Raw genomic sequence first — 26,273 nt, forward strand, 5'->3', positions numbered from 1 at the left:
GGGCGCCATGTGCCGCGGCATGATGGTCTTGGACCGCGTGGGCAGGCTCAAGAAGCAGCACAGCGTGACGGTGTTCACCAAATGCAACAAGGACAGGTTGGCGAGGCTGTTGCTCGAGTCGCTCAGGCAGCCCCCTGGGAGCCCTGATGCTGGAAAATAAATTCCCAGATTAATTCCATCCAATAATCAATCAAGACTACATTAGAAGAAAATGTAAGTATCATACTTCATAAAAAATATATTACAATTAGAGTAAAAATTGGCTTCAGTTGATTTTTTATTCAAGCAGGGTTTTTTTTTTTGCTATACATAATTTCTGCCTTTTGCATAAATTGACATTGTGCGACTGTGCACACCGTGACCACTTGGGGGCAGTATAAGACATTGAAAAAGCGTGTAGCGGAGTCTCGTTTGTCTCAAGTGGCCACTATTTTGTAAAATCTTGTGAATAACACGGTTAACTCCTTATTTCTTCATTTTAAAATCTCTTAACACGTTTAAATGCTTTAAAAGTAATTTACAGTATGTAAATGCATATTGACACGTTTTGTATGAAATGTCTTGTAAATCTCCTATTACAACCCCTCAGTACTGCCCAGGTGGTGGTAAATGTCTAAACAATTTAAACTTTTTCATTTCTGAAGCACCTTTTGTCGTGCCCCACTTTGATTTGGCATCTTTTGGTTTTGCAAAAAAAGTGACCATTATTTGTGATTTTACAGTAAATGTGCAACTTGACATCTATGCCCATTCAGGACAAATGGCAGCAAATATCAGGAATAAAGCACAATCACTGCAAATCAGAAAATATTGAGACCCAGAAGGAGGTGCTGTGCTGAAATTCTTTATTGTAATTTTCTGACAAATGAAGGCCTGGTGTAATTCAAACCTCAAACTCAAGTAATTGTTGGACTTTTAAAACGGGGAGCCATTTCATGAAACGTCCAATCAGAGCCAAGGTCGCTGTCCAATCTGAGCTGCTGCGCGCTTGGCTGAAAGTCCATGAAACTGATTGCAATAAAACTCTTGAAAAACGTTGAACTTTTTAATACTGAACTGAGATTCTGCACGGCGAACCAAACTTCCAGCCGTAACGTCTCATTTTAGAGGGGGTGCACCTCTGTTAAAACAAATAAAAGTGTCGGCCCCCCGTGAATAAAATGCGTCGGGAAAAACTAACAGAGAATGGCGAGTGATCGAAATCGTTCCCGTCGCGCTTGAGAAAAATATATCTGGTCGCCGCTTTAAGTGCCGTTCTAATTGGCGTCCTCTGAGGGACTGGGCCAGGGCTCCGAGCTCCGCCGGCCGAGCGTGGGCCGCCACATGCTCCACGGGTTGTACGTGCGGCTCATGTCGGCCGAGGGCGACGGGGAAGGATCCAGGGGGTCCGTCAGCGTGGGAGAATTGACAGCCGGCGAGTAAGGGTGCAGCGACGATTCTGTGCTCGCCGACCAAATGGAGTTGCCGAAGGCGGTGCTGGCGGACCACGGGTTGTGGCTGCTTCCCAGGAGTGACTGTGACGAAACCCCCCCCAAAACAAAACACATTTAACTTACCACGAGGCAACGGGTGGGGGGGACATGAACCGTCTTACTGAGGTGGGTGCAGTGGGCGAGCTGGAGCTGGTGGGCCAGGAGTAGAGGGGGTCCGCACTGGGCATGTCCCAGATGGACGATGGCACCGTGGTGAAGTCGGGCCAGCTCAACTGAGGCTCCGATGGCTTCTGGAGGCTCATTCCGCTGAAAACTAATGAACAAGGCTTTCATTAACATTTCTTTAAAAAATAACTCTTACTCTTCCATAAAGTCCTTCATCCGGCCGGCGGTGTGGGGGGAAATTACAATCATTTGGCACACGCAGACGAACAACCATCCACGCTCACACTCACACCGAAGGAAAATTTTGAGTGTTCAATCAGCCTGCCGTGCATGTTTTTGGAATGTGGGAGGAAACCAGAGTACCCGGAGAAAACCCACGCAGGCCCGGGGAGAACAACAAACTCCACACACAGGAAGGCCGGAGTTTTATCTCTTCAAACATAAATATTTTCAACTGACAAAGTTGTTACACAAGATCCAACTTTTTGTGGGGAGAATGTGTTTTTTTTGAGCTGTCAATCCTCCCAAATGTGAAAAATCGTCAAAAATAATCTTAATCTGAAATATGACAACACACACACACACACACACACACACACACACACACACAGACCTGTACAGTGTCAACCAATGTGAGTCTTTTACCTCCTGTCAGGTTGAAGGAGTTATTGGGCCCAAATGCGGAGAAGGAGTTGGTGGAGTTAAAGTTTGAGCTGCTAATTGTGTCGATGGGACTCCATAACCCTGAGCTACAACACAACCAAACAAAACACATCAATGTTGGGATTTGTGTGTCACATGAATGCTTGTTCTTGTTGTCAGTACCTGTCGGAGCTGTCACTCTCGACTGACGTCGTATGTGCCAGACTCCTCGATTGGCCTTCGACCCTGCCCGATCCAGAACCACCTGGTGGCGACAAATAACTTGAGACCTACCGTTGGTGTAGTTTTCATTCAGTTTTTTTCAGCATCAAAAATACATCTCGGGACGTCATGCTATCTCTGAGTAAAATTTGATGATGACCAGTGTGATTTGCATCCCTGTGTACAATTGTTCAAATCAAAGTTGCAGAATGTCCAAGTGGCCCTTGCAACCTTCTACTTTTCTCCACGTGGCGTTCAGTTGAAAAACTTAACATCCCTGCGGCACACCAACCCATCACAAATTCTTACCTGGACTCTTGTCATAACCAGCGGCAACAGCGGCAAAGGTGGGGTTTCCGTTTTTGCCGGGAAGTGGCGTGGGGCAGCAAGCTTTGCTTCCTGGAGCTTTATTGTGGTTCACGTCGCTGTAACAAAAGCGGAGTTTGAATCACGCCGCGCAGAGTGCCGCGTTGTCGTGAGTGCGTGAGTGCGTGCGCGATGCTCACCTGTTGCTGTTGAGGACGCTGCTGTAGGTGCCGCGGGACAGCAGGCTGGGGGAGGTGGGCGGTGGAGAGCAAGCCCCCGGGGTGGAGGATCGCTTGAGGAAGGGGTCTGCGTTTAATGTCTGGATGGAGATCTGCTGGAGACTGTCTGCTTCTACGCATTCAACGAGACATAGAACCGCATTTATGTACTCCATTTAAACAGCTTGGTTCAATTGGCTATTTTGGAGGGCAATCCAGTTTTACGCAAAAGAACGCTGCATGGGAATCACAAGCATTTATTTCGCAACCAAAAGTGAAGCGGATGTGCACTTACGGACGCTGTTTTTGCACACGGGGATGTCCCACTCGGGGGAGGCAAACTCCTTCTCGCCTTCCGAGCTGCTGCTGTGTCCGAGCTCCTGCACGGAACCTGACAGCAGTTTGGCCAACAGAGAGGGGCGACCTTCTTCCAGCTTTGCTTCGACTGTGGGAAGACAGTGAGGCAAACTCGTCAAAGGGGACAACGATAATAAGACAAGGTCACACGCAAGAGTGTGCAGGGGGAGGAGACTCACATCTGGGATTCTGCAGCGGTCTTGTCTTGGGGGCGCTGGGGAGGGGTTGGTGTGATTTGGACGTGAAGCCCTTGCGCTGTTTGTTTTCCAGCGGCGTCACGTACGGCAACTCCAGGGAACTGACAATGCAAGCCCGTACCCATGCAACTTTTCATAATACTTTCAAACAAATGACACCACGGTAAATTCAAGATGGCAGAACAGTGAATGGCTACCACTGAAACTATAATATATATATACATAAAAAAATAACATCTGCAATGATCACAGCAATCATGCGGGCAGATATTTTGATACAGACCTGGCTTTTTCAACTTGGACCTCCTTTTTTGCGGCTCCTTGTTTCTTGGGTTTCTGTTTGATAAGGAAATGTGAATTTGTTTCTTCTTTTTCTTCTTTTGCCGGAATTCCTGCCCTTCCTTTCTTTTTCAGGGGTTCCTGGCAGGAAAGCAACCCAACTTACAATTTTTTTCAAGAAGACACCCAAATTGCTGCATTTTGGTTGAAAAAAAGGAATAGTTCGCCCATGCACGCTGTCCTTTTCGTACCCTTTCAGTGTGCATATCGCAGCGAAAGACTGTGGCCCAAATGTGTTATGAAAATGAGAAACGTTTTTTTGGAAGGGGGTTGTACCGGTACCTCTTTGATGCTGGCCTCCATGTCCGGATTTGACGTCTCCGTGGTGGTGGAGGAGGTGTCGTCGTTATCGGCCACGTTGTCTTTTAGCTCATCGCCCAGAGTCTTGACTGTGGATTTCTTCACCTTCTCTTCCTTCTTCCGCTGCACTTTTGTTTTTCCCCGCAGTTTCCCTTTGGATTCCAACGCTAGGAAAACAAAAGCGCCCGGTTTGCAATATGATTTTTAAAAAATTGCATCGGTACACATGGGGACTGGTGATACTCCAATCTGCAAGATGAAGCACCTTTGTTGTGAAGTAACTGTGAACTTTGGTCGTGTAGCGTTTGTACGAGTGACTCTGGACGTTGGCGGTCAGTATCCATGGCGTTGACCAGGTTAGCGTATTCCGTGTCGGAGGCGCCCCCTCTTTGCGGCGGCGGCGACGACGTGGCTAAACTTGGACCCTGAAGGTCCGGTTTGGCGCTGCGAGCTTTGCGGTTGGTCAGCTGGCAGTTAGGGGGCGGGGTGGCGCCTTCCTGGCCGGAGGTGTAGCTTCCCCCTCTGGGCAGATTGGAGGAGGAAGCGGCTTGCAAAGGCATTGTCGAGCGGCTCAGGCCCATCCTGGAGCGCTTGTCTTGGACATCAGAGTCAGACAGGGTCCGGCTGTTGCCATGTCGGCCTCCACGCGTCGCTCCGTTGGTGGCCGCGTAAAAGCCCCTCGAGGTCTGAGATGAGTCACTGGAACATAAAAGTGGTGATGCGTTACAGCTAATTTCCGTGGCTCGTGATCAAACCCCACAACCTTCGGGCTGCGAGTCTACGGCTCGACCACCACAGCCATGTTGCCGCCGAATGTAACATTAATGGTAGAAGCAAAACAGACGTGCGCTTCTCTTACGCTAGCTCGATAAAACTAATGCTAACGGTGTTCATAAAATAGATGAGCTGCGGTCGCGAGCTGGATACGGGTGTATCTGAGACAGAGATGTACCGTCTGTGGTGAGGCTCGCTGGCTCAAGCTAACGCTGTTCGTAAGTACACGGCCCGTCTTGTGTTGTCTTCGTTCACTCACTTTGACTCGCTGTGCAGTTGTACTATCTCCCTGAGATTAAATGGCCTCCCCGTCTCCAAGGTGCAGTTGGGCTCGAGAGATACGCGCCTCTTGTAAGGCTCCCAGATGCTCTGCGCTTCCAGGTAGGCCGTGCCGATCACCAAGAGAAACATAGAACTGAAGGGCAAATATGAAGTATGAGGATATCCGAATCGTCAGTCTTCACCCAGTTCCCCTGAGCTTCTATATACACACACACACACACACACACACACACACACACACACACACACACACACACACACACACACACACACACACACACACACACACACACTTCCTTATCTCACCTCATGACAACGGCCACGATGATGCACAGCTCCATCTCCCAGGTGGGCCGGGGCAGGGTCTCGGCGCACGCCGCCAGCATGTGATAGGGCAGCGAGGCGTTCATCACGAAGAGGAACTCCGAGCCTCCGTACGTCACCAACTTGAGCTCGCGTATCACTCGCGATGTGGTGAAGTCCGGCGTGAATCTGCGAGGATAGGTCATTTTAGAGAGGATAATTTGGAACTTGTCAGTCGTACGTCACTCACAGTATGACGAGGTCTTCGGACGTGTTGGGTTGAAGTAAAAACTCTTGACAGTTCAGAACCTTGAATCCGAATCCTTCGCACGCTTGTCCGTTGATCTCCACCGAGCGGATGGTGATGGGGAGCAGGCCCGTGTTCTCGACGCGGAACGTTCTCTTCAGCGTGAAAGTAGGATCCTTGATTCTTTTTTCTGAAATCAATTGGAGTTAACTTAGCTGGTTTGTGTTGAGCACCATTGCCTCCTAGTTGGGAGTTCTCGGTAAAATTTCAGCATGAACGTCTTTTGGCCTCGGTGCAGGTACTCACTGTCAGTGCATTCTCTCAGCAGCGCTTCCGTCATCTTGAACCTGAGCGAGCTGCTGTGTCCCGGAGATTTCCCAGCCACTTTGAGGCTTTCAGTGGCGCCGTGGCCGTGCAGGATGATGGCGTCGATCACAGTCAGATTATTCCTGAAAAGCCAGACCGGAGACTTTAAAGAAAGAGCAACATACTCAAGGTAGAGAGAGAATTGCGTTTGCAAGCTGAGGACTTCACCTGACTATGAGCAGCGAGGAGACGCTGTGGTTGCGGACCGGCGTGAATCTTACGTTGAAGGACTTCACCTCCCTGGGCATCAGGACCAGGTTGTACACAAAGGGCCGGCTTGATCCCTCCGCAAAACCGATGCCGCTCTTCGCCGCAGTCGACTGGCGAGCAGACAAAAACGTCAGTTGAGACAAACAGGGTCCCCGGGATCTTCACAACCACTCACCTGGTTTCTTTGCACTTGGAACTCCATCGTGTGTGGGTCAATGTTGATGCTGGACAGATTTTCGGGTTGCCATCTGACAAATAGAGAGAAGGAGTCTGAAAAAAATCAAGCTGCATCAAACACATCTATCGGAACAAGATCCGATAAGAGAAGGTCGCCAAATTTTATTCCAGAGCAGAGTGAGGGAGTCCAGACATTTTCACAGTTAACTTTGTTCCTGTGCCATTCATACAAAACAGCAGCGAGGACAAATACCGACAAGAGTCGGCTTTCAGAAGCCGCGTAAAAGAGTTTCAGAGGTGGTGGTGATGAATCAGTTTGTCCAGTGAGCTATTTAGTCACACAGCCTCATCAAGTTTGGAACTATGAATAGTACATGGTACTATATTTAGGCTGGCTACATTCCCACTAGTGACACCCGCTCCCTCTCAATTTATATAGCACATTTTGGATGACGGGGGATCCTGTAGGCATTAAATTACAATTGGGTACGTGAACCTGCAGTGGAAAATCAGCCTAGGAGGCCCAGAGAAGGCAGCGCTAACTTTCGTATTGAAGGCAGACCAATAACAGTTTGGGTCAATAAAACAAGCTGAACACGTCTGTAAACGATGCATGTCGACAAATTGAGATGACGCAAGAGTTTGCGAGTGACTTCCCACCTGTCTAACAACTTTTCTGAGAAGATCGATGGGTTGGGCAGTAGCGCCAGCGGGAGCACTTGGACGTACACGGGAACGTCGGCTGGATTTTGCAGCGTTATCTCTCTTTCCTGAGGAGGCGCGGAGAGTGGAAGAGAGTTTAACAACACCTCAAGACATTCCTGCAGGCGTTTGCGGGCGCACAAGAGGCGCATTGTCGGGCACTTACAGCTGAGCTGTTTGTGTTGGTCAGCGGAAACGTTACGTGCCGCGTGGAGTTGATCAGCGAGGGCCAGATCAGCTGGGCTGTAATTTTAGCCTGGACATTTTTCTGGAGATCCGTGTTGACTTCAAACATGGCTTCAACTCTTCAGTAAGGGGAAGAGAGAAAGAGAGGAAAAAAAAAAGCATGTGGTGTTCTGTAAATAGTTCTGTCCACCCGCCGAGCCACTAATTTGAAAGGGAAAAAAAAAGGATAAATCACTCACATGTGGCCGGAGAGCACTTTCAACTCATTCCATCGCCTGAGAAGTTTCTGGTGGAGATCCACATCGGAATCCCAAATGTCCTCCTGCAGCACCATCCCATGAGGCTTTGACTCCGCTGTCAATCAAGGATTTCATTATTTGTTTGTTTATTTCCCCCCAAGATTGCCGTTGCGAGCACTCGGGTTGATGTCACAACACTTACATTTAAACACGAAAGGCAGCCCCACATAGCAGTGATCTCCACACTGCAAGCTGGCGTCAAAATAAATATTTGCGACCTGTGAAGTGGCATGAGAGATACGTTAGGTGGGACAATACGTGTTTTAAGCTCCAAGTAGCAAAGAACAGGCCTTTGTGTCACTTTTTTTAAGATGAATCCTCCATACAATGACATTTTGGCACAGGTAAAAACAATTTTTTAGCATCAACTGTGTCTGGATATCAAATTCTGATTGGGGTAAATTCGGGTGAATTCACTCCATGTAGTCCCCCCCCCCCCCCCAAAAAACGGGCAATTCGTTGGCAGAATGTTAAAAATTAAATACAACGATTCAAAAGGTAAGGCCTACCTTGGATTTGCGCTTGGGCTCGAGCTCATCCTTGTTGCTGCGCAAGCGCTTGTAGTAAAAGCGGATGTCTTCAGTCAGCGAGCGAATCTGCTCGAGCCTCACTTTTTGCGAGAACGAGCTGCGGACGCTGAAAATTTGGTGCACAACTTTTCCCTACAACAGGCCAACAAAACACAATGAGAACCAATAAAACATCCAACATGCTCTGCAAAAGATGTTTTTTAGTTAAGATTTTTTTTTTATTAAATGGCATGCAAATAATTTTTTCTCAGTTTTTTGACAACCAATTTTTTTCATTTAGAACTGAAATAATGTGTATTTTACAATTTATTGTTGCTATTGTGGTCGTTTTGTTGAGTAAAATCCAGATATTAGATGGCAATATTGATAATGAATCGTATTCATTGTAAATCCTACCGATTATTCAAGAAAAATGACCCAAAAGAGCATATGCTTAATAATTTTGAACACTCTGGGTTTGCATTAAATACAACCAACAAGTGCTAATGAAAAGCGGTCTTACTTACTGGAAATGAATGAGGCAGGATGAGGTGATTGGGGGAGCTGGTTAATGTGCCCACCGCAATAAGCGCTTTCACCGGGATGGTTAATATCTAAGGGGGAAAAATGCGGATCAAGAGTGAGCGAGTGAGTTGAGGTGGCGTCGCAGACAAGAGGGGGACGACTTACCTCGTAGTCTGTGGTGATGTGCACGGCTCCGTCATACGTGCCCTCCAGTGCATTGGCCACCAGTGTCACGCGGAAGGCGGCGTAAAAGCCCGACCCTATAAAAACCTTGAGAGCCAAAATAGTGAGACATTAACAGGCAAATCTGTGGACATGTTAAAAAAAAAAAAAAAAAAAAGTCCGAAAGGTTTACAGCAATTCCCTGTCAGTTAAAAAACATTACAAACACAAAAATTTGTAAATGAAATGAATTACATTAAAAGGAAATTACATAGAGCAATTAAAATCAAGTCAGCTTATGATGAGGTACTTTCAGACAAAAATATGAAATTGAAAATGTGTAAAAATCTTGAATCTGGAAAGCCACCGAGTCGCAGTACGGTTCATTCCACCGTACTGGTTAGATCAGGCTCAAATATTCACTTTGGGGGTGTGCATGCGTGTGTGTGTGTGTAACCAGTATGACTTCAGAACATAACAGTGAACCATTAATTAAACAAAGAATTACACACAACAAAGTATCCAGCATATTTTCATAGCAACTGTCGAGTAGACACACCTTTCGTCACAAATCAGTGTATTGTTTTCTTACAATTAATAGACTAAACAGCCAATTAACAGCAACGCCTCGTGTCCTCGTGGTACCGAAATCTTGATGGAGATACCACACCTATATAAAGTCCCTCAGTACCGAAACTAAAACCGTACAAATGGCAAAAACCAAATCAGAAAAAGAAGCAAAATTATGGAGACAGTAAATCATGGCACTTCCTATTCTTTACATTATTAATACAAACTAATATTATAGAAAGTCATGGAGGATATTAAATAAAGCTTCTGACAAATGACAGTCAGCTATAAAATACAAATACAATGATTGAGGCAACAGCTGAGATTTGTAGCATTTCTAAATATAAAAGCGGATTCAGACCTATAAAAATTGTCATAAAATGCAGCGTGTGAAAGGCAGCACTTTTATACTCAGATTTATTATTTTCTACCTTTTAAAACGTAAAAGTACCACTACTGAAAAGACAGGGAAGCTTACGGTTTTTGACCGGATTACCGGTACATTCGGGTACGATTTTATTTTATTTTTTATTTTGTTTTTAAGCACAGTGCTACCCTAACAGGACATTGTCTTTGGAACTCTTACCGTTTTGTGATGAGACGCAGAAACATTCTGCAGGTCCCTCAGGCGACTGGATGCCATTGTCGCATTTCCTTTCTCAGCCTTGAGCAGCTCCATTGAGAGGCTGTCACCCGTCACCTGCCAAGACCTTATCTCCAACTGTGGGAGTTAAAAAGTCACACTTTGTTAATACATTCGTGAATACGTGACTGTTTGGGGTTGAGTAACTCGTGGTCAATTTAGACATGAATACATCCGGCACAAAAGCACACGTTAAGATGGCTATTGAAACCGACACGCGCTCAACGGAAATAGGCAATAGCTTTTACCTCTATGGGGTTGCTGTTGACCACCACAAATATGATGCTGTTGGTGTCTGTGGCGCTGCGGATGCCAAAGTCTAGTATGTTCTTCTTCAGGCTGGGTGGCAGCACATGAGGCTGTAGCGGACGGAGGGGGGCATGAGAAAACGCACGTCACTCTTGTTTGATCAGTTGAGTGAATTTGGGGTCAATATAGGTTGACGTTGGCCACTTTTCACTTTCCAATTTCAGTAGTCCCTCAATAATAGACTAAAATTCAATAAAAGTATCATTATCATCCCAGCAGTTGTCATGCATCCCAAAGTAAAATATTTTTCCAGGGGTGGGTGCAAGTAAAAGGGGGAGAGGTGTTCGACGTGTACCTCCAGGAAGCCTGTGTAGGCCCTGATAGGCAGGTGAAACTTTGACGCGTTGGTGATGAGCAGGATGTTGCTGTCGATGTGGATGGATGGCCGAACCGGTTGGAAGAGTAGCGAGAAGATGTAGCGCGACTCGTGTGCGGGGACCAGGAGCGGCGAGGTGAAGTTTTGTACCTATTAAGTGACAGAAAAGGGAAGTTGTGAATTGTTTCTTATGAAGCATTTAAAACCCCTCCTGTTAATTGACTTCAGATTCCCGGGTCCTTGATGATGAAATCCTTAAATTCCTTGCAGGTGTACTTTGAGCAACACTGTCCTTTAAACCGTTTGGACTATTTTCTCACGCAGTTGGTCATAACCTCGCCCCATCTTTTGCTTGTGAACGTCTGAGCTATTCAGAGAAGCTCCTTTTATACGCAATCAGGACGCCCACTTGTTCCCAGTGAGCCTGGTCACCTGTGGGATCATCCAAACAGATGTTTGATGAGCATTTCTCAACTTTCTCAGGCTTTTTTTTTTTTTTTTTTTGGCCATATGTCCCAGCTTTTTTGGAAACGTGTTGCAGCCGTAAAATTCAAAGTTACCGTATTTTCCGCACTATAAAATACGGTAATAATTTTCAACGCAACTGTATTTATAGAGCACTTTCAAACAGCCATCGCTGCATACAAAGTGCTGTACATGGAGCAATTGCTCAAGTCTTCTTTGTAGCGTATTCAATTTAATATAGGTTGAAAATAGTTTACAAATCATTGCATGTTTATAAATGTTCACATTCACTGGGATTGTTTCCCCATTTGAGACTTTTAGATCTGCTGCGGGTCAAATTGACCCAGGAAGATTATCGCTATTCTTGAGAAATGATCACTGGAGGAGGGTTGAGAGTTGTTGGGGACTCACGCTGAACATGGTTTTGGCCTCTTCGGGCAGCGACACGTTGTGTATCCGTATGGCAAAGCTGAAGGCATTTGTGAGGAATATGGGCCGGTCAACCGGGTCCACTGGGCTGTCACGAATGTGGAACAACGTCGCTGTGTGGTCAAAGCCCAGGTAGCTGGACAGGGGGACACAAAGTAACTTTACGACCGCACAGCATATCTGTCTTTTGACAGGCCAGTTTGATTTACCCTTCTAAAACGTCTGCCTGGTAGGGGATTTCGAGCTTGGAATAAGTCTTTTCCTTCGCCTTCACTGTGATTTTACCAAAGAACTGATATGGTCTTCTGGCCTTGGAGGCTGCAGTGAGAAATGAGAACACATGTAAGAGGAAGTTGTGCAAGTCAGCAGTCGGTTGCAAAACAAAATCATAACTACATCTCCATATAGAGGTAGCAGAATAGCGCACGTAGCAAAATAAAACAAAGTGACAATTTATAAAAACTTTGAAGTTACAGTGTAAAACATTAAGCCTGTCGAGATGATTTGGAATGGCCACTTCAACAGGAGTATTGCACAACAGGATGTTTGAAAATCAAATGATGGGTTCCAGAGAAGTTAAGGGTTTTTTTTTTTTGTTTTAGAAAAATACACTTTTTGGGGAGTATTTTTCTGTCACATCACCTAAAAAGAATCTGCCCCCACCCAAAAAACACACCTTCAAATTACAGTAAAACGTTGTAAGGATTATTTCTCAACATTCTCCTTAATCTCTTCATTTTGTCTTCTGCTCAGGGAACCCCCTTTTCCGATTCGTTGAAAAGTTTCAGTTGAAAATATCCAGCAATTGCTCAAAATGTTATCATGGCAACAACTTTGAAAGCATCACTGAAGTTACGTTCCGGACTGTTTTGAAAAAACATTTTGGACCGACGCTTTCAAGGAAGGGCGCATGAGAAGTGAGATGGATGCCTGAATATGAATATGAAAATAGACTTACCATCAAAGCTAATAGTAGCTACTTTGGTGTATTTGCTATCTCCCGCTCTGAGCGTGATGGCTTTAAAGTCTATCGTGATGGCGTCATTGGGCGGCGTCGCACGGATGCTCTGCGTTAAAGAGAAAAGGACGAGCCGGTCAAGCAAAATGACATATCCATGTGTTTTAAAAGCAGATCAAAAAGCAACCTACTGTAATGGGAACGTCTTTTGTTCCGGAATTTAAAAGATACAAAGCCATCTGTTTTGGCCGATCTGAAAAAAATAAATACAAAAAAAAAAAAGGGGGGGGGGGGCTTGAGTGCATAGGGAAACAAATACAGTGTATCCGATGTTCACAATACGTACCTTGAGAGCGCAATGTGCCGAAGTGGAGCATTTCTGTGGAGGAGTAAATACCAGGTGCTGCACAGAAAGTGTTAAAAAACATGAGACATGGAGGCACGCAGAAAAAAAAAGAAAAATTAAGAGCACACCTGATGTGACCTCCACCTCAACGGGCAGGATGATAAACTTGTCTTCATTGGGCGCGTTGGTTTTGATTCGGATGAAAGCCGTGTGGTTATCCTCGTCTCTGGACGAAAAGCTGGCTCTCATCACGCCCTTCGTCTCGAAGGGCGCGATCTCCTTGGGGACAAAACCACAGCGCGGTCACAATGCGGCTCTTGGGTTTATAAAACGCATTTACAGACAAAGCTCACCATCTCAGCGGGTTGTGGTGATTGGCCTCAAAATCAAGTTAAGGGGGCAAAACGGACTAATTGTAATTATCCAAGATGTTTGAAATTTAACAATCGACAAACAAAACAACTGCATGTTTTGCGAGCTGAATGTTACTTTGCAGAAAACGTTTCTCTGCTCATGACCTGGCGGCTAGGCTGGCTGAAAATCTATCATTTTCAAGTGACTTGGGATCTCGACCAGGGGATGTCGTTCAGTTCGAAGATAGACGATTATATCCGGTACAATACTAATGAAATGCTATACCATAGTTTCCGATCGTTCATAATGGAAGGTTGCAATAGTGAAAGTAACTGCGATCGGCTTAAACACCACAACCCCGTTATGCCATTGGCGTCCACCAAACAAGAACTTCCGTGACAGAACACACACCTCCCCCATCCGCTTTGTTTTGAAGACAAGCAACGAGCCATTTAATCGAATAACTTGGTGTGGCTTTTACTGAATCGGGTGGCGACATTGCCCTTTTTTATGATGCTGATTTCAGCGTACAAATGCTTGATAGAAACCTCGAGCTTTGTACAAACATGTTGTTTTACCTTGTTCGGCATCGCTACGAGCATAAAAATGTGAAAATCTCTAGTACAAAACATGCAAATCACCCACCCATAATTTCCCAGTGCCTCCCTGCTGCCCCGTGGGAAGCTCTAGATGTAGATCCCCTCCACTGGAATATATCTCAACCACCTCCAGCCAACCAACACAAACACAAAGCCATTTTAATAACAGTACTCTTAATATCTCATTAACAGTTTGAGGAAAGTGCGACGTTACCTGAAGTGGCTCACTGTAGGGGTTATGGATGTTTATTAGCGGCGAGAAGCTGCTGTTTACCGGGACTCGAGCCCCGACGAAGGGACGGAGCCTGTAAGGGTTTGGGATCCCCACCCCAAAAACCTTCAGAAATGGGTTGGGTTGGGCAGGGAAGAAATTCAGCAAAGTAAAATACAACAACAACAAAATACGTGGGACTTTATGTGTACTCCTTACCTGGTATGTAAACACTCCGTGATGTGACGTATTAATAAATAAAGTGTTTTCTACATTCCCGACGACTCGCGCGAGAAACACGACATCAAACGACGTGTTCCCTCCTGGCGGGATTATCTGTGGAGGACACAGAAAAGACAGATTAGCATAAAAGGTCTACAGGATCTCTATTTTATTGTTTTTAAATTATGTTGTGTTCAATTGTCTTTGCTAGGTGTTCATTGATAGCGCTTTCTTTCAGCTGCAGTGCACACACGCGAGATGTCATGTAAAAAATGTGAGATCTTATTGTCGAGACAAACAAAAGGACAGGTGTGGCTGCACAGGAGAGAACATATATTTCAATATTTTACAAAAATGACAAAAAAATGGCTTCAGCCGAGCCGCAGCAGAAGAGACGCATTCATCCGCTGGTTTCTGTGACGTGGAACCCAGTGAAGGTGGGATATTATAGAGTATGAAATACTTGGCAGGGAAAATGGGGCGGCCGTGTCGGGAATTGAACTTCACACTTCCGTCCCAGCTGTACGGAGATACAAATGGGCTCTCTCCTGCCTCTACCTCTGATATTACCTCCCAAGGTCAAATACCCGAATCACATGGACTCCTACACGAACAGGAAGGGCTCAGATGCTACATTGCTTGAAGCATCATCATTTAAAAAAAAAAAGATAAGATGCTATCAGCCACAATGTGGCAAAACAAGTAATATGTATGCACTCACCCTGTTCTGGAAAAAGGAGGCGTGAAAATGCGCCGTCGTCGCTGATATTGATATCAAACTAATTTCTTCTGAGCTAGGATTATGTAAATAAACTTTCTCCATTTTTGGCATCCCCACAGGCCTGTCAATGGAAGAAAAACAAAGATTAGATAACAAGATGTGCATATCTTGTTTCCATCCGCAATGAATAAAAAACCCCTGTTAATCCAAGCTTATTTTTAAACAAAAATCTAAATGAAAATATAAAAGCTAAAAGGGAAAAAACAGAAATATAAATTACAGCCTTAAATTACAAGCAATCAAAACACAGTTATTGATCAAAACGAGAACACTTTTTCTTTAAATCACAGAACACAAGACATGCATCTTTCGTTTGACACTTTCACCGCGCACACAAACAAATGGAGGCTGGAGGCTTTTTCCTCGTCCATTAGCAGTCAGCAATCTGTTGACATTGTGTTGCTCCAACAAGCGGTAATTATTTATTTAAGTGCGTCCCGAACAGAATAAGACTCGACTGTTGAGAAACAGGTTCGGTGTGTCGTTACAAGTTTATTTGAGGTGAGCTTATTTCGCAGCTGTAAAAGAATATTGAATGGACTCCAACAATGAGCCAACATTTGATCGCTGTTGGTATTAGACTGACCTAACCCGTCCAGGCAGACGGAGATTGCCAGGTATAACTTGTTTTAACAACTTTAACATTTAGCACTCAGAGGGGGGAAGTCACGTGTCGGAGCTGTTCAACAAGGTCGCCGCAAACTTTTGAACCTTTTTCGTGGAGTTCAACTTGTATCAAGTCGATTTCGTCAACGGAAAAATCCAAGGGCCGCCGTGATTTGGTCAGAGCGATATGGGGGCTTTCTCAAGGTTAGGGCTGATAAGTGCCATGTTTGTTGTGGTAAGCCGGGGTGAGTGTAGCTTGTGACAGGTGGGAACCCCTTAACCGGCGCACGACAACTGCCTATTGACAAGCGCCGGTCGATCAATTGACGACAAGCTCTTCTTCCTCTTCGTCCCCATCCGCCGACTCACGGACGGTCTCACAAACTCTTATAAAACCTTTCCAACAATCCACGTAGTACAAGTGCAGGTTTGCCATAATACTTTGTTGCAAAGCATTTCCCGCTACCTGAATTTATCTTCCGAGTGAAAATAATTCCGACATATTCATAAGTCAATTTAATGACTCGATTCGAAATATTATCTTAATGTACTTTACATTGAAACAAAAACGGAAAACCCCAACTTCATGTTGCAAGTTAATTATGCTGATTTTACCGGTCTGGCCCACTTGACATTTGATTCGAGCGATGAGTCCTCTGAAGTACAATGTCTGACATGGATCAATTTAAATGTGACATGTGGCATGGGCGTGTGCCTGCTGTCAACAGCGGAATGCGCTGCCAATAAGTTGAGCTAAGTTGAAACGAGGCAAACTGTGCAGTCGAATGCAGCGCATTCCAGGGCTTTCTAGTAATTATTGCTGATGAGGCGTGACGAGTGTGCGAACGCGACAAAGAGTCAGAAACTCACTGTTTGTGAAAGTCCAACATTGGAGGTTCGAAGCGTATGGGTCGGCAGCTCCCACCGTGCGGGGCCGTGCTGCGGGGGAAAGAGACATGTGACAGGAGCAGGAAAAGATGAGGGAGAACAGCATCCAAGTCGGAGTTCATTGCAAAACCCATCTAAAGACGCACGCACAAGGCTCAGAAATGGTTAATTTGGGAACGCTTCCGTTTGCAAGGTCCACGAGCGCAGCAGCGTGGCGCACACGCACTATTTGCAGCCATGCGACTCGTGTGAACACCTCCTCCGCCTATCGGGGGATGAAGCGCTCTTGTTATCAAGGACGGACGGAGGCATAAACCCGCCTAGCCTGTTCGGCGACAGTTGGATCTTGGTGACAGAGCAGGGCCTCTCCGGCGCAGACAGATGTAATAGGAGCCAATCTGAGATCAATGGAAAGGCATGGCAGAGGTGTGGCACACACTTCATCACAAAAAAAAATGTGTTGACCTTGTCAGCTTTGTGTATTTATTTTTTTTTTCATTTTATGAAGCAAACTTGTTCACCCGCTGGCACTGTAACCCCGAACTGTATAGCCAGTTTAGCTCATCAAAAAAGAGGGATCGTCATGCTAAACACAAGTTTTGAGCTACGGCGGGGGTGTAATACCGCAGATGGGAAGACAACTTGAGAGTGTTTCATTTGCCATTCTATGTTCCAGACTGAGATTCCAATAGGCGCACCTCCCCAATTTCTCAAAAGACGTAAAGTTTCTGGAACATGCCATTACAATTTTTCATTGAAGCACCTTTGATTTTGGCAGACGCCGGCAAGGTTTCCGCCAGGAGACAAGGCCGCCACCCGCCGGCTCTGAAAACTGGCAGCGTGTTTCTGACGTGCCTCCGAGGTTTCCGAGCAAGGAAACTTAGCTTCCACCATAAAATCTGACTATTTCTGTTCAATGAAAATATTGACATTCGACACCATAACCGCATCACACAACACAACAAAGCCTCTTTCTTGTAACCACACCCACAGCGCCAAATCTCTCCGTAATTCCCCAATCTACTACAAGTTCAACAGCTTCACACTGCCTGACAGACAATCAAGCTGAGATCATTTTCATTGACTAGAAACAGACACCGGCCGCCGCGTCGTGATCCTCAGAGGGCCCCGGGATGGATTTCTCTCTCCAGAGGCGCGCGCGCACTTATACACACCGAAATCGGCCGTGTCAGAAGACCGGGAGCGAAGGATCGCGTGTGATCTGCGGCCAATCCTCGCCCCCCAAGCCCCCCCTCATTCGGATTCCGAAGAATCAAAACGTGCCGAGGGTGTGAATTGCATTGAGCAGCGTTGAGCTCGGAGCTTTGGAAATAATGTGCTGAATGCTAGAGAGTAACTGGAGAAGCCAAGGATCTGAGGAGGGTCAGCAGTCGTGGTGGTGGAGAGGGGGCGGGGGCGTCTTTAAAAGATCTGTATATGTCAGGCTAGCGGGGCTACGAGAATACATCTCAGGGGAGCAGTGGCTTCTGGCACAGCCAATGAGTTGACCTTCCTTGATTTGCTCAGGCCAAACAATCATACATGATTATTTAACATATTGCAGTGATTATAATGAAACAAATTCTGCGTGTGGGAATTTCGAGCCGGGACTCCACGACTGTCACGACGCGATGCCAATCACGATGGAAGCGCAACAGACAAAAATAGGAGCTCAAATGAGCTTGAAATGTTCTTTATACGGTCGTCTCCTCCACATGTTTTTGAGCAACTTTTTGCCTGTGTGTGAAAAGAAGGCGCCGAATGGAAGACGCATACATTTGGGGAACAGTAGAAAGATGGGACGGAGGTGTGAAGTTGAACGCAACTATCGCTGGCCACCGCGCCTCTAAATGTCACTGCGTGAAGTTGCATTGTCGCCGGTGGAATGTCCCACTTTGTTGGGTTGTGCGCAAGCAGAATACAGGCCAGCTCAACCGCTCTTTTGTTTGGTTCCGTGTTTGAAAGGGCCTCATGTGTTCCCCAAGTCTTCCCACAATAGATTTGACAGTTGGCTAGAATGGAGTTACCAGGTAAGCTGACGGGAAGAAAACAAAAACGACACAGAGCTGTCAGCTACAGATGTACTCTGATCATTCCGTCACTTTTAACCGAACTGCAGACTCGATAAGCAATACAAATAGCATTAAAAAAAAAAACTAAACTCCCTAGCAGCCATTCCAACCTTGTAAAAGGGAAAATAAGTCATCGTGAGGGAAATTAAAAACAAAAGAACAATACCACGGTCCTGTTGGCCACATGTCTTGCTGGGACTTGAAATTTGAGTCACGGATAAACGGTGTCACATGGTCGCAGACGTGGACGGTCCGTCACCGAAAATACACGTTCGGTCAATAAACGGGGCGATCGTCGCCAAGATCCACTCTCCCCTTTTATCGAGGTCAGCGCGTCAGTTGCGCGCTTTCTCGGATATTGTGTGAAAGGCGTTGTTTCGGCTCTTTGATTGTGTATAAACGTTTCAATATGTCTTCAAAAACACAATTGAAATGACTGAGACCAGTTGAAGTTTGTAAAAAGCAGGAACAGAGTCCCTTCATACATTATCTTATTGGTTTGTTCTTTTTAAACGGGAGTGTCATTGTTGCAGTGAAAGGTATAAAAGACAGACCGGGCAGTCAAAGAGGCACTTCAGCGATCCAACTCGGACAAGAATTTTATAGATCACACCGCATGCTGGCACGGACACCAACGCACATCAAATTATATGATTGCTGGGACGAAACTGCATGAGGATTCTTCAAAAGCACTGTTCTCCTGCTATTTTTGCTAAATCGTTGTGAAATGGGTAAATGTTTTCGACCGCAACAAAAATAACACCAAAAAGAATTGTCGAGAATACATTTGCTACGTAAGCTTGCCCCGCTTCGAGTTTTACATGTGTCATGTGACACAGTCTTGGGAATCGCACCTTCGCTCCCGTAAATATCTGCTCATTTCTCTTTCTCTCCATAAGCTAGTTTTTGCAAACTGCCTCACATCAACAGCCATGAAAACACAAAGAGCAACTGGCGGAGCCTTCAAGGTCAAACACCAGAGTTCTGGATGTGACTCATGGAAGAAATGAAAAGAAAAAAAAAAAAGAATCTGGGTGTCCTTCAAACCATATTTTGTGCAAATATGTGGCAAGTTTTTGGGAGTTAAGCTGGTAACAGACATGAGGCCCACACTGACAACAGTCTTCCTACCCCAGGGCACGCCCTGCAGAGTGGGAGATAATGATTAACAACCACCTCACTGTGAGGGAGGTTTTCTTTCGCTCCAGGGAGAAAAAAAAAAAATGAAATGAAAATGAAAATATCTTCTTTTCTCTCTCTCTCACAGAGAGGGGGAGCGGTCGTGAGATAACCCTTTCCGGATCAGAATGTACCTTACAGTCAAGGCTTCTTGCTTGCCTCCCCGAGGCTAAACACACACTGGGCCGTCAAGATGGACACTCCAATACAAAGTCCTCTATCAATATTCTTAAAAAAAAAAGTTAACTATTTATTCTTTTTTAACCGAGACTGCATTTGATCAGCCGGTGGCACACTGCTCAAATTTGACTGGAAAATTACAACTCAAGAGAGGACAGGGCTAAAACATTTGTCACCTAGGGTAAAAAAAAATCTATGAGTGACCCACTTCATTGGGGTCCAAAAGGAAAGTTCACTGTAGCCATTAGGGGGGGTCTGATGATACATGCGCAGATATTTTGGTGCGAAAAATATTAGCGCAGAGCAGTCTCTGGCTTTTGACAGCACGTGAAATCTGTCAATTTACCGAGGTTGTTTGAAACGGCATCAAATGGATGTAAACATCACTGTATCATCGGGGTGGAACATAACACGGTTCTAATGCAACTTCCCACGTGTTTTTTTTTTTAAACAAGTAAAACAATCACAAACACAATTTAAGTTCAAATGCAAACTGATGTTTCCTTACTTTTTTTTTTTTTTTTTAAACAAGTAAAACAATCACAAACGCAATTTAAGTTCAAATGCAAACTGATGTTTCCTTACAGCCATGCATTACCAGTTTGACACTTTACCGTGGTTTTCAATAAAGATGGCACAATATGATTGGCTGCTTGCAGAGCTCACTCAATGAGAAATAGAAGTTAATAAAGAGAGACCAGTGGCTTTCTTTTCCGCTCCTTCTCGGCTGAGAGGGGAGGGGTGAGCAGAGGACATCGAGAGAGAGGAGGGAGGCAACATGACCACTAATTTACACTTTAAAATGTTGCCAGAGGGTACTAGTTAGCCCCAAGGACAACATAAATCATCACCGGTCTATTCTGAAAATAGATGACCAGTGCTTGGAGGAATAACTACACGATGGCAGCCAAAGCGATCGGGAGCATTTGAAAACATAACATGCAGGGTGGGGATAATTCCATCCAAAACAGAAAGGCACTAGGTACTGTACATCTTAGATATTTGGAGTCACCATTGGGAGCACAGATATACGTACCTTTGTTGATATAAACTAACATTGATGTCGGAGTCAGCCTGCAAAAAAGATGACATGGCTGCAGTCAGTACAAGGCGAATAAAAGAACACACCTAGATTATGTACAAGGAGGCCATAATTGCCGACATAAGTCATCGATGTGTCATTGTATGGGGGAAAAAAAACAGGACTGTTAATCCACCATAAATTTCAAACGCTTAAGTTACTGGTGGACACACGCCGCCACGGGGACCTCAAAAAGTTCATCTTTAGTGTAGAAATGAGCATTATAAAACAGCTTACCGGTAAAGCGCCTCCATCACCAAAATGTAGAACCTCGAGAACTGTGTCACACTGAATGAATGCTGTGAAAGATTAAAAATAGAAAGAAAAAAAAAGGCAACTCAGCATCATAGACGAAAAGGACAAACGAAAAGGACAAAACGTGCGTCCTACAAGAGAACATAACTTATACACAATCATGTGCTGTCTACTTAATATTTGTTGTGCACACAGAAAGCAGCAGGGACAACTTGTAAACTTCACAGTCACAAATATTTCCAAGCTGAATGCTCCCGCCAAAAACCTGCGACCATTCAACACACGGTCACTCTCTGACTTCAAATGAAAGCTTATTTTAAAATATATCTAGTGAAAGCTCGACCGGATGCGCTAGTTAGTACTCACTCGTTTTTAATTTCCGTTTTGCTCAGTGTTTTTTTTTTTTTTTTTGTTCGGGTGAGAACGATGCAATACAAGCTCCGAATACAAAAGGTCGCTTTTAACTCAGGTTACTCTCATATCTGGATGTTTCATTCTATTTTCCTGAAATACTGTATTTTTTATTTTCTCATACTGTTTTTGTTTGTTCATTTGAGTACAGCATTTTAATGATTTTTCGTTGATTTACCATTTTCTAATATTTTTCTTTTTTTTAAATAAATAGTGGATGTTGTATTGTTTTTTTTTTTTTTTTTTTTATACCTGATAACTGCATTATTTTCTGACATTTTCATTTAACGTTAATGTATTTTAACTTGCATTACCGGGCTATTTTTGTAGCATTTTCCATTGTGCATTTTTCATATATTTAGTGGCATTTTACAATATTTTTGAGATTTTGTCTTTCTAACAACTTTCACATTTCCCCCTCTTTGTTTTTCCTCCTTTCTGGTCTAATATTTAGTTTTTTTTTCCTTTTCCATTATTGCTTTGATTCTTGTTAAGATTGTGACTATCGCTCAGGATAAGATAACGACGCACATTGCCGGAGAATTTTCATTCCGTCCTTTAACATGGGTCAGTTTGGAGATCTTTAACACATATGCTTATATCTATATTTTATATTGCATTCTGTACTGTGTAGTTATTTTTTTATTTTTTTCTGAAACATTTCATGCATGCAATCGTTTGTTTTTCTTTTCACCCCCCCCCTTCAATCCTGCTGCTGTAGATTGCAAATTTCCCCAGTGTGGGACAAATAAAGGTTTTCTTATCTTATCTTAAGTGCAGATCAAAGCTCAAGCACCACAGAGAGCATTGCGGTGTCATTCGCATTGGTTTTAGCGTTAGCAATCCCAGTCCTGCAAGACACAAGGCAACGACTGTCCCGCATAAGGAACTTCAGGTGTTTGACTTGACGTCGCCGATGATAAATTCATACAGCGGGAGTTGGAATTCAAAAACAACACTCTGGTCTTTAAAGAGTTCTGCACAATTACTTTGACAGACAGCACCAACGCTCGACTCTGGCGTTATTCCGGAGCGCAGATAAACGCAATAGCGCTGCGGATTTACGAGGCTTTTCGCCCATATCACCCGACACCGTCAAAATCGGACCGCGTGTCGGTGTCGTGGTCCAGCAAAAGCAAAGCGCGGTTATTATCAATGGAGGCAAACGCTAACACAAGGGATACTTTAAATCAACTCATGAACGCGTGAGCGTGAACCCTGTGCAAACATATCACAGCTCCATTAGTTTAGGGCAGCGCGAACTGTCAATTAAAGCGTCTTAGCGGAGCTGAAAATAATCCCCCTGTGCAAACATATCACAGCTCCATTAGTTTAGGAGAAACGGACACTCCACGCTTGCTTGAGTTCGTGCTGCAGTCAGTGTTTCAGCACATTTTGGCTAACGTTTGCTTATTGTCAGTTTGCCATTGCGCAAGACCAAAAAAAAAAAAATAATTTGAGTCACGGTGGAAGAGCCACAAATGTCATAGAGTGGGCTATTAAGTTTGTTATTTTGCTCATAAATGTTATAGTGGGCGGTTATTTTGTTCATAAATCTGTCAAACGATTACGTGTTTCAAGTAGGATCCGACCGATGCCAATGCCATTATTTGGCAGAATAAAATTATGATCACCAATTAACTGTCTGTTTGGTTAAAAAATATATATGTAACGAATGACTTAATTTTTGGTCCAATATAAAAATTACAAAAAAAAGAATCTGCCATTTTTGGGGTCCTATTTTCAAGTTTAAATACGTAGAAGTTGTACAATTGGGAATTAAACCCCCACCAAAAAAAATCTCAGAAATGAATAAATCTGAAGCCACACACATCTCAATGTTTGCAAAGGCAACTTACAAATTTGAACAAATAAGACAGTGTTGAACGACTAAAGTTCTGCAATTCAGAAGTGAACCACTATTTTTCAGAGGGGGAAAAAATGCATCTAAAGTCTAAAAACTTGGGAGCTTGTGGTGTCAGCAAGACTCACTTTTGCAAGCTTGTACAGAAATCAAATACAGCGGACTTTCATAGATGCAATGGCTATAAAAATGTACGATTTGCAATGAAACATTTTGCAGAAAAATACATCTGAACTTGGTAAACCTTGCGATTCTGAGATGCAGAACATTTGTAAACTTGGGAGTGAAATTGGACACAGCAATTTGGAATTGGATCAACATTTCAGCCAAAAATATGCCTCTATTGTATTTTAAATCTTAAGAGTTAGTTTGCCTTTGCAAAAATCGATATCCATACACACACGCATACACTTTCCACATCCTTTTGGATTGATATATTGTTTCCTTTAAAAAATAAAAATAAAACCTGAACCCATAATTTTGTCAGATCGTTCTCAATGTATCTGGCAAAAACAAAAGGAGATTCCACTTTATGATTGTTCAACGATTAAACACTGCATCAAACAGAAATGCAGGTTAACTTTATGAAACCAAGCAGCCTTCCATCAAGGAGGTGAAACTGAATGTCTGCCCTCTTTAAATCACGCCATATACGCAAGTGCCTTAGTGTGACGTTTGATGGTTAAAAAAAAGTAAAAAAATTGTTGCTGGGAAAGTTGCGAGGAGGTGGTCGTGACAGGGGGGCAGCTGTCCACTGGCCATGGATCACCATGACCTGCCAGGCGTCCGGACACCCGAGCCGGGAGCAGAAATGACGACACGACTGTCATTTATGCCCTTCCCTTCCCCACCTGAGTAGCCAAGTCGGGCCACGTTTACAAACTTTATCCCGGGCCACCTAATTTACCCTGGAGGTAGCGCCGCGATGCTAACCAGCCCAGCTTTTCAACAACAAAACCGCGATGTAGCGTAACGCGAACCAGCATCAAAAGCGACGGTGCTGGTAAATAGAAAGTCAGGCTTGATTGAAGAACTCACATTCATAATAACAAATGGGTTTTAAACATGTACACGGAAGTTACGCTAGCTCACTTGAGCCTCGCGAACCCTTTTCCCTTTCTTCTCCACCTCCGTCATACAAACCTTGTTTATTCGCCCGCGTCATGTGGATAAAGGCAATAAATAATATCCTCAAGAGTCCCACACACGGCAGCTTTCTCGTGTTCGAAAAATGGCGAGAGGTCCAGCGGTATCGCTCCTCCTGGCCCACCGCCATAACCCCCCAGTCTCCGACACAGCTCTGCGCTCTTTTCTCTTTTTTTTTGTCACTTCAGGTGGGACACCCGTGCGAAAGTGAGGACATGCCCGGGAAAAGCTCCTCGGAATCGGTCAATCATAGCCGTCGTCGCGGTGCGTGCTGGTAAGTCCCAAATGTAGTGTAGTGGACGTACATTAGCCTCTCCTCTCTGGCTACAGGGCTTTCTTCTTCTTTTGCACGGGTGACGTATCAAAAAGAGCGAGCGAGGCGTTCACGGTGACGAAGGCAGGTAGGTGCTGCCCCCTGCAGCTTTGGAGCGGACTCAAGGGCATGCGTGGGGAAACGTTTCGTCAGTCAACGTCCGAATAAATTTTGGAATGCAGGTTCTTTCAAAATAAAATCATTCATCGTTCTAATTAATTTAATTTTGCTATTTAAACTATAATAAGAAACAATTATTTTATAATCAAAATAAAACAAAATCGATTAACAATCTCATATAGACATAAATATGCAAAGATCAGAAAAAATACTTTTATTAATTCATAATTTTATTACAATCATTCATTCATTAAGCAATGACGTTATGAAATGAATATTAATTCTTATTCTTATTCTTATTGTGTACCAAGTTAATCAAATCCGTTTTTTTTGTTTTGTTTTGTTTTTTTACATGTTTTCACTTGTTTTTTTTCTTTTTTGGGGAGAAGCAAAAGTTAGACACCATCGCATACCGAAGCGATAACCTAACTGCCAGTTACATGTTGTGCTGTTTTGCTTTGCAATATCTATAGCAACAAAACCCCAAAACCACCACAGTGACCTATAAAGAGCATCCTGACGTGAGAACAGGCTCTAAAAATGTCCCAGACAAGTAAAGAAAATATGTATTTTCTCAGCACGTTTACCGTAGGCTGAAGAGCGGTTTATGCCTGTAAAACAGCTGAAATACTTTTAAGACAACAGATGAGGAAGGGCAGTGGATCATTGTTGTAAATGCTAAATAGAAAATGAAAGTCCAGTCATGTTGAAATATTGATAATGAATTGGACAAGCTTTATTTCATATTCCCACAACCTAGACCCATCCTCTGCAGTCAAAGATTACATTTCAGCACGTGACAGCCGTACTTCGTTACCGACTATGTTTTGGTGGTGACCGTCTGTCACCGACAACTTTTCAGCGCGTAATGGCCGCACCGCTGTTGACTTGCATAAAACTAAACTAAATCTAAATGATCCGCAAGAATGTCTAATAGATCTTATCAGTGGGGTGGGGGGGGGGGGAATCACTAAAAGATAAACGTCAGTAATTATTACCTCCTTGATAAGTGGATACAAAGGTTGTTCTTTTTT

At 44.2% G+C, this 26,273-nt stretch overlaps 1 protein-coding gene across 2 annotated transcripts; it reads right to left on the reverse strand.

The window, feature by feature from the left end:
• Positions 1-828: 828 nt before the first annotated feature.
• On the reverse strand, positions 829-25,161 carry tmem131 (transmembrane protein 131). 2 transcript variants are annotated; one of them, XM_019897154.1, is made up of 41 exons: positions 24,804-25,161; positions 21,368-21,429; positions 21,086-21,123; positions 16,601-16,669; positions 15,065-15,185; positions 14,341-14,457; positions 14,125-14,247; positions 13,957-14,037; positions 13,086-13,236; positions 12,958-13,014; positions 12,803-12,864; positions 12,612-12,720; positions 11,863-11,971; positions 11,636-11,789; positions 10,739-10,909; positions 10,383-10,493; positions 10,078-10,212; positions 8,925-9,029; positions 8,762-8,848; positions 8,235-8,387; positions 7,868-7,943; positions 7,666-7,780; positions 7,407-7,545; positions 7,199-7,308; positions 6,537-6,609; positions 6,320-6,471; positions 6,092-6,234; positions 5,789-5,975; positions 5,542-5,727; positions 5,213-5,368; positions 4,445-4,878; positions 4,162-4,346; positions 3,824-3,960; positions 3,523-3,641; positions 3,282-3,431; positions 2,969-3,119; positions 2,772-2,887; positions 2,424-2,505; positions 2,244-2,347; positions 1,595-1,746; positions 829-1,514 (listed from the first exon to the last, which is right to left on the reverse strand). In XM_019897154.1, exons 1-41 carry the CDS (start codon positions 24,934-24,936, stop codon positions 1,257-1,259), a joined length of 5,373 nt encoding a protein of 1,790 aa, XP_019752713.1. In that variant the 5' UTR covers positions 24,937-25,161; the 3' UTR covers positions 829-1,256. The 2 variants fall into 2 exon arrangements, with proteins under 2 accessions (XP_019752713.1, XP_019752714.1); XM_019897155.1 differs by lacking the exon at positions 13,957-14,037.
• Between the last annotated feature and the right edge of the window lie 1,112 nt (positions 25,162-26,273).

This window comes from Hippocampus comes, unplaced genomic scaffold (genome assembly GCF_001891065.2).
Source record: "Hippocampus comes isolate QL1 unplaced genomic scaffold, H_comes_QL1_v1.1 scaffold22, whole genome shotgun sequence".
Taxonomy (NCBI): Eukaryota; Metazoa; Chordata; class Actinopteri; order Syngnathiformes; family Syngnathidae; genus Hippocampus; species Hippocampus comes.

Excerpts from the sequence above, each read along its gene's own strand:
- tmem131 (XM_019897154.1), bottom strand. The coding sequence starts at position 24,936 with ATGGCGGTGGGCCAGGAGGAGCGATACCGCTGGACCTCTCGCCATTTT. Across the intron at positions 6,235-6,319 it reads TCCTCGCTGCTCATAGTCAG|GAATAATCTGACTGTGATCG; the intron begins GTGAAGTCCTCA and ends CTGGCTTTTCAG. Across the intron at positions 3,432-3,522 it reads ACCGCTGCAGAATCCCAGAT|TCGAAGCAAAGCTGGAAGAA; the intron begins GTGAGTCTCCTC and ends GTCTTCCCACAG.